Source organism: Rhinopithecus bieti, unplaced genomic scaffold, assembly GCF_001698545.2.
Source record: "Rhinopithecus bieti isolate Rb0 unplaced genomic scaffold, ASM169854v2 scaffold_9996, whole genome shotgun sequence".
NCBI lineage: Eukaryota > Metazoa > Chordata > Mammalia > Primates > Cercopithecidae > Rhinopithecus > Rhinopithecus bieti.
Window position 1 is genome coordinate 5,680,514 of NW_016806973.1, and position 13,011 is coordinate 5,693,524.

Here is a 13,011-nt window from a genome sequence, read left to right on the forward strand (position 1 = left end):
AAAAAAAAAAAAAAAAAAAAAAAAAAAAAAAAGTCAATCAATTACGTTTACAGAATTAAAATTGCAGCCTGCCTCTGACAACATGAGAAAAAGAGAAAAAGGTCAGTGGAATAGCCCTTGCTGAATGCAAGTCCGCATACAGCTAGTCCTGGAGTTCCTGGAGAGCAAGGAACCTCTGTCCCAAACTTGACTCAGAGCTTCCAAAGTTGGCATATTTCAACAAGTAAGCATTCCATTGAGCCAACAATTTGCTAGGCTACCAGCGGGTCTGGAAGGCCTGTTGATGATGACAGTTCTTGTGGGGGTATCTCAATATGACACACAATTGACACTGATCAGAAACACAGCGCCAAGGAGACTCTAGTCCTAGCCTTGAAATGTTATGATTCCAGGTTTTCAGGACAGAGCAGAGTTCACTTCTCATCTCTAGTGTGTGTAAAAATTTGTCCAAAATGTAACTAAGAGAAAAACAACAGTATTAGTTACTTCTGCTCCCCGTTACCCTCAACCCCAGTGATTATGACATGGGAACTCACACAAAACTTTGAGACAAAAGAGCAACAAGTCTGCTTTATTGTTTGCTTGTTTGGTTCCCGAGTCGGGCGGGGAAGGAGTGCAGGAGGAGGAATCCAAGCTTCCAAGCCTCTGCTCCGCTCTCCTTCTATCCAGTTGGTCTTTAGGACACTGAAGGAAACTCTTCTTCAGAAATAACCTTTTAACTTTTCTTCTGTCAGCTGTCTGCCAATCACGGAGCCAGAGGCTGAGGGGAGGCTTTGAGCAGGGCTGTGAGTCCCGAAGGCAAAGATCGCGAAGCTTGGCTCTCCGGAGAGCTCAGGGGGCAGGTGACACAGTCGTGGGTTCCCCGGCGGGGGCTGGCTTGACAGTTTCCTCCCCGCCCACTGGCAGGGGAGCGCCCCGCCGGGCTGCACGCGCGCGCGCGCGCGCAGGGGGGACATAAAAGCTGCGGCCGCGCGGAGACGCGGAGCTCGCCCACCGCCCGCCCTAGCAGTGGCTGCATCATGCACGTGAACGGCAAAGTGGCGCTGGTGACCGGCGCGGCTCAGGGCATAGGCAGAGCCTTTGCAGAGGCGCTGCTGCTTAAGGGCGCCAAGGTAAGCCCGGCGCCCAGCCGCGGAAATTTCTCTGCTCACACACTCCCGAGACTCGCCCCGCCGCCCGAGGTGCACTGGCGGAGACAGGGAGGCCGCGCCCCGCGTGCCCACGCTGCCACTTCCAAAATTTGCTGAAGCTGAGGCTGTGAGCGCACCTCAGAAGTGGCTGGGAGGGAACCCGAACCTAATTGCCACATTTCAGGTCCAGGAGGGGAGCCTCTTGTGTGTTTACTGTTTGTCCGTCTGTTTCGTGAGCTGCGCAGGCCCGCGATTCCTCTCCTCTTGTCTATAGGTAGCGCTGGTGGATTGGAATCTTGAAGCAGGTGTACAGTGTAAAGCTGCCCTGGATGAGCAGTTTGAACCTCAGAAGACTTTGTTCATCCAGTGCGATGTGGCTGACCAGCAACAACTGAGAGGTAAGACAGGGAAATCAATCTGTATACTGGGAACGTGCTCTGAACAAGCAACAACCTGAAGGCAGCGGGGCCAGGGGTCCCTGGGTGCAACCTCCGCTGCCTCCTCCAGAGCAGCTACCTTGAAGCTCCAAAAGACAGTTTGGACTGATAGGTTTCCTTCTGACAGCCAAATTGCTGTAAAACCGAAAGAAAGGCAAGACTGCTGAAGAAATCCTTTTAGTGTAGTCATTTGGCAGCACTTAATGTAATCAAAATTCCTCTATGTATTCAAAGACAGTGCTGCTGCAGTAATTATTAAATAACTGAAATTGCAGACAAAACTTGGAAAATTAAAGTAGGCTAAGGCACTCTTGACAAACAACTTCTCCCAGAAAGCTGGCCAATGACAATCAAATGTGGCAGTATGGTTGTTTTAAACATATCAGAATACAAGTTCAAGGAACATCATCACAGAAGTGCTAGATGCTTTTCACCATATGTTTTCTCTGGCTTTTTCCCCAATGAGACAGTACTTTAAAATAATAATAATGGTAATCATAATAAACTATACAATGTTAGAATTGTAGTAGAAACATCTCTATCAGCCTTTCCTCAATGCTTTCCTGTTTCCGGCTACTCACTTAAAATAGACCAATCTACTTGTGAAGTATCAGGGACAATATTGGCACACACAATAAACAGCTTTGATTATAAAGCTGTTTTTTTTTTCTTTTTTTTTTTTTTTTGTACATCTACTGGAGAACTTGAGAGTGCCCCAATAAACTTACAGGAAACAAAATTCTGGAGAAAACTAGAAAAGTAATATATTTGTATTTCACAAAGTTTTATTCAAAGAGACTGAGTAAATTGTTAGGCACTTTTTAATCAAGGGGTCCGAAAACTTTTGCTAATCTTATTCCAGTGCTCCTGTTCTTAAAGGGACATCAAGTGTAAATTTATTTTAAAATTTTAAAATATTCTGTAAGAGAGGGAAAATGAAGTGATGTGTTAGAAGGAAGTGGTGTACCCACAGTTAAGAGAAATTGTAAAGGAAATTACATAACTGCAATCTGAAAATGCTAGTAAAGACCTATAACACAGATGACAAGCATGAGCAGAACAGATTTGGAAACACAGTACAAGAGGAACATATTGTGCCAGAGGACAATTATGCTGATAGTACATGATATTTTGGATCAAGGATAGAGCCAGGTCAGATCTCAATATTAATGCTGATGGAATAAGGAACAGTATACACAATCTGAAAGCCACTTCTGTCTCAATTTACATAGTTTCATAAATGACATTTAACTACTAATTGTACTAATTGTTTTTTTCGCAGTATTTAAAATTAGTATATTGGCTATAAACACATTCCTTAAGGATAAGTGATTGTGGAGGAGGAAAAAAACTCAGACACATAGTGAATGACCCGGGAAGGCATGTTGGTCATGAGAAATCCACATGTTGTCTGGACATCAGCATTTGTTTGCATCTAAAGAAAACATGACATTGATTTTTCCAATTTCAGGATTTAATGTTGCCTACAACTTTTAGAACTGTTTAGACAGTATGGAAATTATAAAAATACAAGGTGAAAAGTTTCTTGGAGATAATCTAGACATAACTTATTTCACAAATGAACAAATTGCAGCCAAGAGAGTTTAGATAAATTACAAAGAATACCACATCATATAAATGTCAGCAAGAGCTAGACCGTACGTTGCTTAAGCCTGGAATTCAATGGGATGTCAGAAAATGAGATGGTATACTATACATTGGGAAGGGCAGAGTATAAGGAATATGGTGGAGAACAGAAAGAGGGAAGAAAATTAAAGCGGTAATTAGATACACATATTTAACACCCTCATTTTCCAAAACGTGAAAGTTGTTTCTGTGGAGTTATGAAGAGTTAGAACATACTCAGAATGGAAGAGAAAAAAAGATACTGGGGGACCTTTTCTGGACCCAATTTGAGATCTTAAGAAACAGTTTTAAAATTCTATGCAAAAGGCCAGGTGCAGTGGCTCACGCTTGTAATCCCAGCACTTTCGGAGGCAGAGGCGGTGGATAACAAGGTCAGGAGATCGAGACCATCCTGGCTAACATGGGGAAACCCCATCTCTACTAAAACTACTAAAAATTAGCCGGGCGTGGTGGTGGGCGCCTGTAGTCCCAGCTACTTGGGAGGCTGAGGCAGGAGAATGGCGTGAACCCAGGAGGCGGAGCTTGCAGTGAGCCGAGATCACACCATTGCACTCCAGCCTGGGAGACAGAGCAAGACTCTGACTCAAAAAAAAAAAAAAAAAAAAAAAAAAAAAAAAACAAACAAAAAATCTATGAAAAAGTAAACAGTTTGTATTGCATTTTTTTGTTCTTCCATTCCCAAGCGGTGAGTGTAAAAGGTGCATATTAGGAAATCTTGAAAATGTTTTTAGTAAACAACTAGCATAGTAATTTATCCGTATGGGAACTGATTAATCCATGTCTTCCCCAATATGTCTGGTGGTTGGTAATGATTCTATGAATTTATTTCAATCAAAATTAAGCTTATGCTGACCTACTGTTTTTAAGGACTTCATATGTTGGCCTAGAGACCTGAGAATATATTTCTATCATATAGAAAAATAACCACAATTTTTATCCATAGTATAAAATAATAGAAGTAGAATGAATGATCAAAGGCTCAGGGAAACAGTTTAAATCAATTAGAACTATGTCAAAGGCTGCTTTGAGAAACAATAGACATGTGATTGGACAGTGTAATGAAAGACATTCAGGCCTCAGAATCCGTGCCAACTTTATCCTGTTTGAACATAGTTTTATACAAACTAGTAATCTGAAGTAGTAATAGCAGTGAGAAAGAAGAAGGAAATAGTAAACATTGAAGTTTCAGTAATCAAATAAAATCAACTGAATGAAAAGTAGACTTTTGCTAAGATATAAAAACTCCCCCAAATATGCAGCATAATAGATCTGAATACACAAGAATACTTGTATTAACATGACACTTTATGAATTTAATGTGGCTTATAGAAAAGGATGTTTACCATAGTCTAAGCTACAGAGCTTCAGTAACTTCTCAGGGACTAAGAGATGTTGCTTGCCCTAACTGACTTCAGCGAGCTCTTAGCTTAGGATTTGAGCTCAGCTCTCTAAAATTTACCCCATTAAGTTACTGCTTATAGAACTTCAATGTGCATACAAATCATATATGAATATGTTAAAGTTAAGATTCTTATTCAGTTGGTCTGTGGTGTCTGCAAAATTCTGCATTCTTACCAAGCTGCCCGATTGATGCTTCTAGTCCACAAACCACACGTTGAGAAGCAAGGAATTAATTACAGTCAGCCCATGAGTTTAATAATTTTCAGTATGAGGGTAAATAAACTAAAATTCCTCTCATGGCATAAGACATGATTTAAATGTATACATGGAAAATAAGAATGTATCAGTAATGTCTTGTTTTATAATTAGACACTTTTAGAAAAGTTGTAGACCACTTTGGAAGATTGGACATTTTGGTCAATAATGCTGGAGTGAATAATGAGAAAAACTGGGAAAAAACTCTGCAAATCAATTTGGTGAGTTATCTCAGCTATGTTTCTTGTCTATAATTATTTAATAACATGATGTTTATAAAGAAAAAACGGTTCTTGGAGTCATAGAAACAAAACAGTGACCTACAATATAGAAAAAGGGAAGTTACAGAAAGCTAGATAAAAGCATTTTCTTTGATAAAAAGGAAGACATTTAATTATGAAAGCAAGTCTGTCTTAAAATATTGGAAAGAAGCACGAATAAAATATAATTGATTGCTTAACTCAGGAGTTGGCAGACTATGACCCACAGGTCAAAATAGCCTGCCAACTCTTTTGGTATGACCTGCAAGCTAAAAATACCTTTTTACATTTCTAAATGGTTGAGAAATTCAAGAGAAGAATCATATGATTATATGAAATTCAACTTTCAGTGTCTATAAAGTTTTATTGCAACACAGCCACAGTCATTCATTCAAGTATTGTCATTGGCTATTTTCATGATACAGGGGCAAAGTTTAATATTTGTAACAGATCCTGCGGCGTTCAATGACTAAAATATTTACAGTCTGGCCCTTTACAGAAAAAGCTGGTCAACCGCTGACTTATTTATTTAAAAATAATCTTAATTAAATGCCAGAATGTAACAGAAAACAAAATTAAAGTGACAATTGAACTTTGTAATTAGTAGGACTTTTTATCCTGAAAGTTCGTGGTGTGTGTGTGTGTGTGTGTGTGTATGATTTACACAATGTTTAATAATTATTTAGCTCTTAAAAATGGTAGAATTAAGAAATAAAATTTTCTCTTTTATCCATTGAGTCATGAGTTGGTGGGTATCTCATTTCTATAAATGCCCTTGACTTAAGATATTGGAGTTTAGTAAAAATCAAACGTTGACTAAAACAAAATGTCAAATAGGCTGTGCCTGGGGTCACCCTGCCCTTGCTGAGGTCATTCTCACCAATCTAACAAGCAGGTAATTGTAGAGTACAGTTTGGCCACTGTGTGTGTATAAAGGTACAGGGAGTGGCCTCCTACTTCATGATATCCTCCTAGTAAATTATAAACTCCATAAAAACAAGAACTGGGTTGTGTTTTTCTTTGTTTCTCCTTCAGTAATCAACACAATATCTTGATGATAGTGCTTAGTCAATACATTTTTTACTTAAATTGAAATGCCCATGAGTAATTACCTAACTGCTATAATAACTTGATAGAGGCAATGAGGATGACACTACACCACAAAAGAGCTAAATCTGTAAGTCCTACCTTGAGAAGAGTACAGAATTGCTCCCGAAACTTGAAAGATACCTAAATTACAATTTTCTTTTAATTTTAAAATTTTAAATTATTTTGTTGGTTTTCCTTTTTCAACTTTTATTTTAGGTTCAGGGTGTACATGTGAAGATTTGTTACCCAAGTAAATTGTGTGTCACTGGGGTTTGGTGCACAGATAATGTCATCACCTAGATAGTGGTCATAGCAACCCACAGATAGTTTTCCCACTTTCACCCTTCTCCCACCCTTCATCCTCAAGTAGACCTTGGTGACTGTTGTTCCCCGCTTTGTATCCATATGTGCTTAATGTTTTGTTCCTATTTGTAAGTGAGAACATGAGGTATTTGATTTTCTGTTCCTGCATTAATTTGCTTAGGATAATGACCTCCAGCTGCATCCATGTTGTTGCAACCAACATGACTTCCTTTTTTATGGGTGCATAGTGTTTCATGTTGCATATGAACCCACTTTCTTTATCCAGTCCACCACTGATGGGCATCTAGGTTGATTCTGTCTTTGCTATTGTGAATAGTGTTGTGATGACCAGATGAGTGCTGTGTCTTTTTTGGTAGAATGATTTATGTTCCTTTGGGTATATACCCAGTAATGGGGTTGCTGAGTTGAATGGTAGTTCTGTTTTAAGTTCTTCGAGAAAAGCTCCCAAATGCTTTCCATGGTGTCTGTCTTTACTTTCCTACCAGCAGCATATAAGTGTTCTCTTTTCTCTGCAACCTCGCCAAGTCAGCATCCATTATTTACTTATTTTTTTACTTTTTAATGATAGCCATTCTGACTGCTGTGAAATTATATTTCATTGTGGTTCTGATTTGCATTTCTCTGATGATTAGTGATACTGAGCACATTTTTTATATTTGTTGGCCATGTGTCTGTCCTCTTCTGAGAAGCAGTCACAAAAGTCTGTTTATGTCCTTTGCCCTTTTTTTAATGGGGTTGTTTTGTTTTTGCTTGATTTGTTAAAGTTCCTTATATATTCTGCATATTAGAACTTTGTCAGATCCATAGTTTGCAAATATTTTCTCCAGTTCTGTAGGTTATCTGTTTACTGCTTTGATAGTTTCTTTTGCTGTGCAGAAGCTCTTTAGTTTAATTAGGTCCTATCTCTCTATTTTTGGTTTTATTGCAATTGCTTTTGGAGACTTCATCATGAGATCTTTGCCATGGCATGTGTTCAGAATGGGGTGTTTTGTGTTTTCTTCTAGGATTTGTATAGTTTTAGGTTTTATATATAAGTCTTTAATTCATCTTCAGTTGATTTTTAAAATGGTGTGAGGAAGGGGTCCAGTTTCAGTCTTCTGCATATGGATACCTGGTTATTCCAGCACCATTTATTGAATAGTGCATCCTTTCCCCATGCTCGTTTTTGTTGATTTTGTCAAAGATCAGATGATTGTAGGTGTACAACTTTATTTCTGGCTTCCCCATTCTGTTCCAGTGGTCTATATATCTGTTTTTGCACCAGTACCATGCTGTTTGGTTACTGTAGGCTTGTATAGTTTGAAGTCGAGTAGTGTGATGCCTCCAGCTTTGTTCATTTTACTTAGAATTGCTTTGACTATTGTGACTCTTTGGATTCCATATGAATTTTTTTTAATTCTGTGGAAATGATGATGGTAGTTTGGTGGGAATAACATTGAATCTGTAAATTGCTTTGGGCAGTATGGCCATTTTAACAATATTGATTCTTCCTATCCATGAACATGGAATGTTTTTTCATTTAATAATGACTCTGATTCCTTTCAGTAGTGTTTTACAATTCTCATTGTAGAGATCTTTCACCTCACTGGTTAGCTGTATTCGTAGGAATTTTATTCTTTTTGTGGTTGTTGTAAATGGGATTGCATTCTTGATTTGCCTCTTAGCTTGGATATTATTGGTGTTTGGAAACATTACTGATTTTTGTACATTGGTTTTGTATCCTGAAATGTAACTTAAATTGTTTATCAGTTCTAGGAACCTTTGTGCAGAGAGTATGGTGTTTTCTATGTATAGAATCATATTGTTTGCAAACAAAGATAGCTTGACTTCCTGTCTTCCTGTTTAGATGCCCTTATTTCTTTCTCTTGCCAGGTTGCTCTGGCTTGGATTTCCAGTACTATGTTGAATGTGAGTGGTGAGACTTGGCATCCTTGTCTTGTTTCAGCTCTCAAGGGGAATGCTTCCAGCTTTTTCCCACTCAGTATGATGTTCGCTTTATGCTACTTCGATGCCTATGTTGTTGAGAATTTTTTAACATGAAAGGATGTTGAATTTTACCTGAAATCTTTTAATTAAGAAAGAAGATTCTATTTTACAGTATGAATACCGTCTTTGCAGTTCTTTTAAAACTTTTTCTCCAGTGTACCTGGTTCATTATATTTGAAAATAACTTGAAACTCTCAAGTTTCCCTCAAAATCTTTTTGAGATTCTAATTGCAAATATACATACATGTGTTTGGAGAGAACTGATAGCTGATTTTTCTGAGTTGAGACAGTTCTGAGACCTTCTTCTGCTTTAGGGTAGAAATGTATTGAAATGAGATATTCTGACTGTGAATCAAACTTACATCTCTTGGCTAAATCTTACATTATTATGGTATATGAATGTTTAATATACCATTGAATTTTTTAAATTCCTAATTTAGTATTTGTGCTTCTGTACTTAGAAATTGTATTATCCTTAATTTTCTTTTCTTATAATGTTCTTATTTGGTTTGGGTGTCATCTATATCTTGGCTTCCTTTTATGTCCTTGATCTGTTCATTTCTCAACAGAGGCATTCTTATCTCAAATGGCAAATATCAGTTTGCCTACCTCTTTTAGTAATTCTATAAGTTTAGACTCTATATATTATAAATATATAATATTCAGAGGATAAGTTGCTAATTGTTATAATTTATTGATTTTTAAATTTGTTTTTTTAAAGTTAAACTTCTGATTTATACTTTAATGTTTACTGTTTTATTTTTATTTTATTATTTTACTGTTTCTTACCTAAATGGATTATATAGCTTTAATTTTCTTAGGTTGGTAAAAAAAATAAAAAAATAAAAAACTATGCATTTTATATTTACTCTTCAGAGGTTACCCCTGACTTATTAAGAATTGTATTTCTATTACAATGCTTTTAGTAGGGGCCTGATACAACAAACATTTTGAAAAATATAAGCTAATTGGGAAACTGCAGGGGATTTTTTTTTTTTTTTTTTTTTTTTTTTTTTTTTTTTTTTTTTTTTTTTTTTTTTGAGACGCGGAGTCTCGCTCGTGTCAGCCGCCAAGAGCTGAGTGCTGTGCCCTCCCATGCTCAAGGGCTCCACTGCAGCTCCGCCTCCCGGGTTCCCCGCCATTCTCCCTGGCCTCAGCCTGCCAAGGGTAGGGCTGGGACTACGGCCGGGCCGCCACGCCCTGCGCCCGGCCTAGTTTTTTGTAGTTTTAGTAGTGACTGGGGTTTCACCGTGTTAGCCAGGATGGTTCGATCTCCTGACCCCTCGTGAATGCCGGCCCGCGTCTCGGCTCCCAAAAAGTGCTGGGATTACAGGCTTGAGCCACCGCGCCCGGCCAGGGATTTTTAAGAATATAGACTCATGCCACTTTCCAAAACCACATTAAATGATGAGATTTTCTTTGAACCAGGCTATCCCAGTGAAAAAGCACAACCTGCACAACACGTTTATCTCTTTAACATTACTACTGATATTTGTAATAACTTCATCAGTAATATCTACAGATATTTTTATGGATAAAATTAACAGAGTATATAGTTCCTATATTCGACAACTTCCTCATGGACACTGAAACAGTGTGCAATGATTACAGTTAACATAAAGAAACATCGAAATATTGAGGCAATTATTACAGTTACAGAATTCCACTGACGTCTTCATCCAGCTGAGAGGGCGGGCATGTTTGCTTTAATGTAGCCTGTGTGAATACCTGCTCTGAGCTGGAAAGTGCCAATATCATGGGCAAATTGGAAGTTCTGGAAGACCAGGGGAATTTTACTTCCAACTTGATTATCTCTGTTATCGTAATGCAAATATTTGTGCGTAGTTTATATAACCCTCTTTTGAAACTCTGCTCTGGATTTAATTTGCCTCCTTGGGTCTTCTACAATTCCATGTTTGTTCTTTTGCATGTTTTTCTGTATTACTGCCCCTGTCCGCGAGTAACCTCTTAAAGGACCTTACCATATATCTCTCCCTCTTCTGAAATACTGTACAACATATTTATACCATTCTCATAGGGCTTACTAGTTTTTTAATTTTATTAGAATTATTTTAATATATACATAATTCATGCTATTCATGCTAGTAAACCACAAGTTCTTTCAAGGCAGAAAACTATTGTTTCGTGTCCTTATAGATGTTAGTTAATAGTTACTGGGTCAACTGCCATTACCTGTATATGATATTTTGCGTACATGAGAGTATTCACTTTTATGTTTCAGTACATTGCTTTCCAAATAGATTAGTTCTTCCAAACAGTATCATCTGTCCTTCCACTTTTACTCCTTATCAAATTTACTCCTTATTTTTCACTTTGCTGATCTCATCCTTCTTCCCACTAAACCTTTTCCCAGTCTTTTGTTTGCATTAGGCTATTTTATACTTCCTCCTTAGTCTGAAGCCAATAACAGCAGCATTATTTATAGCTGTTCAGAACACAGAAGAAATGTCCAGGAGGCCGGGCGCAGTGGCTCACGCCTGTAATCCCAGCACTTTCGGAGGCCGAGGTGGGCGGATCACGAGGTCAGGAGATCAAGACCATCCTGGCTAACATGGTGAAACACAGTCTCTACTAAAAATACTAAAAATTAGCTGGGCGTGGTGGCAGACGCCTGTAGTCCCAGCTACTCGGGAGGCTGAGGCAGGAGAATGGCATGAACCCGGGAGGCAGAGCTTGCAGTGAGCCAAGATGGCGACACTGCACTCCAGCCTGGGTGACAGAGCGAGACTCCATATCGAAAAACAAAATAAAATAAAAAAAAAAGAAAGAAATGTTCAGGAAAGAATGAGTCTTTGCAAAACTATCGACAGTCATGCTGGCAATTGGGCAGAGGGAAACTTAACTTTGAATATTGGAATGGTAATTCTGTCATGTAGTCTTGTAGCTTTCTGAAGTTTCAATAAACTTAAATATGTTCATGCCCACTGATGTGGAACTTATAGTCTAATTTTGACATTTAACTAATATACATTGAATTCTTTAACCCATTTATGCCAGAAGTTGCCATATTTTGAATTTTGCATGAGTTAAAATTAGACCTTGGCAATGACCTTGAGCAGTAGGATATAAAGAACTCTCTCACATGCTTAGTATTCCAATAATGGAACACTAGGCAAAAGTGGGTCAATATGTTCAAATAAGATTTAAACAAAATAGATGAATATTGATAGTCATTTTTTTTTCCAAAATGCACTTATTGACTAAAGATTTGCACTGGGAAATATATTTCTTTGGGAATAGTCAAAATTAGAATCCAGTCCTGAATCTATAACTTATAAACTTTTATTTAATTTCTCTCATATTGAACTTCCCAGGGAGGAAGGAAAACTCCCTATCTCTAAGGACTGTTACGCTTAAATAAACCATAGTTTATGTGAACATCCAGCACAGTGCCACTGCATAGAATTCATTCAATAAATTACACTTCTCTTCCAGAGCATCAGAATCTACATTTTCTGGCCAGGCACGGTGGCTCATGCCTGTAATCCCAGCACTTTAGGAGGCCGAGGTGGGCGGATCAGTTGAGGTCATGAGTTCGAGACCAGCCTGGCCAACATGGTGAAGCATATATAATATACAGACACACACACACACGCACGCATATATAGTCTAGAATAAGGAATACATTGTTATAATAAAGGAGGAAAAGTGAAAATATAATTTCTACACAGCCAAAGCATTAGACCCTGTCTTGTAGATTCATCCTTTGAACTCTTTCATTTGAATAATTGCCCAGTTCTTAACCTGATAGTGGATGAGAAAATAATCCCTTGCCTTCCTCCACCAAAGACCTAAAGATAAATATTGCTTTTAAAAGTAAATCTTAAATATTCCCAAATTTTCTATCTGGCTTCATCTTGTTCATGTTGAAAACACAACAGTGGGGTGTCATCAAAGCTCTAATACCTGAGAATAAAAGCATAGTGCCAATACGCATGAACAGAAGTTTTGTTCAGACATGCTGGAGACTTCTGCAGAAACTAACAGAATCTAACTGGCTTCAGTAATTTCAGCCATCTACATCTTTTCTTCTTATATAAACAATTAATGTTTTGGTTTTCCTTTTAAAGAAAATCATGTGAAGATTTTATTCATTCTCCCTAAGCCTACTTAATATCAAACTGACACATGGCTTAAGTGAATAGAATCTCTGATTTCCTTTCTTATTCTAGAGCTACTATTAGGTAGGAGAAGTATATCTGAATCCTTGTAAAAAAAAATTCAAAGGAAATTTTTAAGATAAAAAGAAGGTAAACACGTGTGTAACCTCCGTTTCAGACTTGTTACCTATTGTATCATTTTCTTTGCAGTATTGTAAAGCATAAAAAAATAGGAATTAAGATGTCAAAAAAGAATTTTCCTTTTTTAAAAGTCTGAGCTGGAAGGGATAGGAATTCTTAAATCCAAAAGGAAAACTAAGGTCTGAAATATCAATTTGATCTCACAGGTTTTTTTTTTTTT

The 13,011-nt window shown here is 37.8% G+C and overlaps 1 protein-coding gene across 2 annotated transcripts in view; it reads left to right on the forward strand.

The window, feature by feature from the left end:
- Positions 1 to 568: 568 nt before the first annotated feature.
- Positions 569 to 13,011, forward strand: part of HPGD (15-hydroxyprostaglandin dehydrogenase) — a 33,513-nt gene continuing 21,070 nt past the window's right edge. The window contains exons 1-3 of one of the 2 annotated variants that reach the window (XM_017879141.1): positions 569 to 1,112; positions 1,405 to 1,528; positions 4,985 to 5,091. In XM_017879141.1, the coding sequence (XP_017734630.1) occupies positions 1,020 to 1,112; positions 1,405 to 1,528; positions 4,985 to 5,091 (324 nt within the window). In that variant the 5' untranslated portion in view covers positions 569 to 1,019. The remainder of the gene's footprint in view (positions 1,113 to 1,404; positions 1,529 to 4,984; positions 5,092 to 13,011) is intronic. The other variant, XM_017879142.1, reaches the window with a different exon arrangement.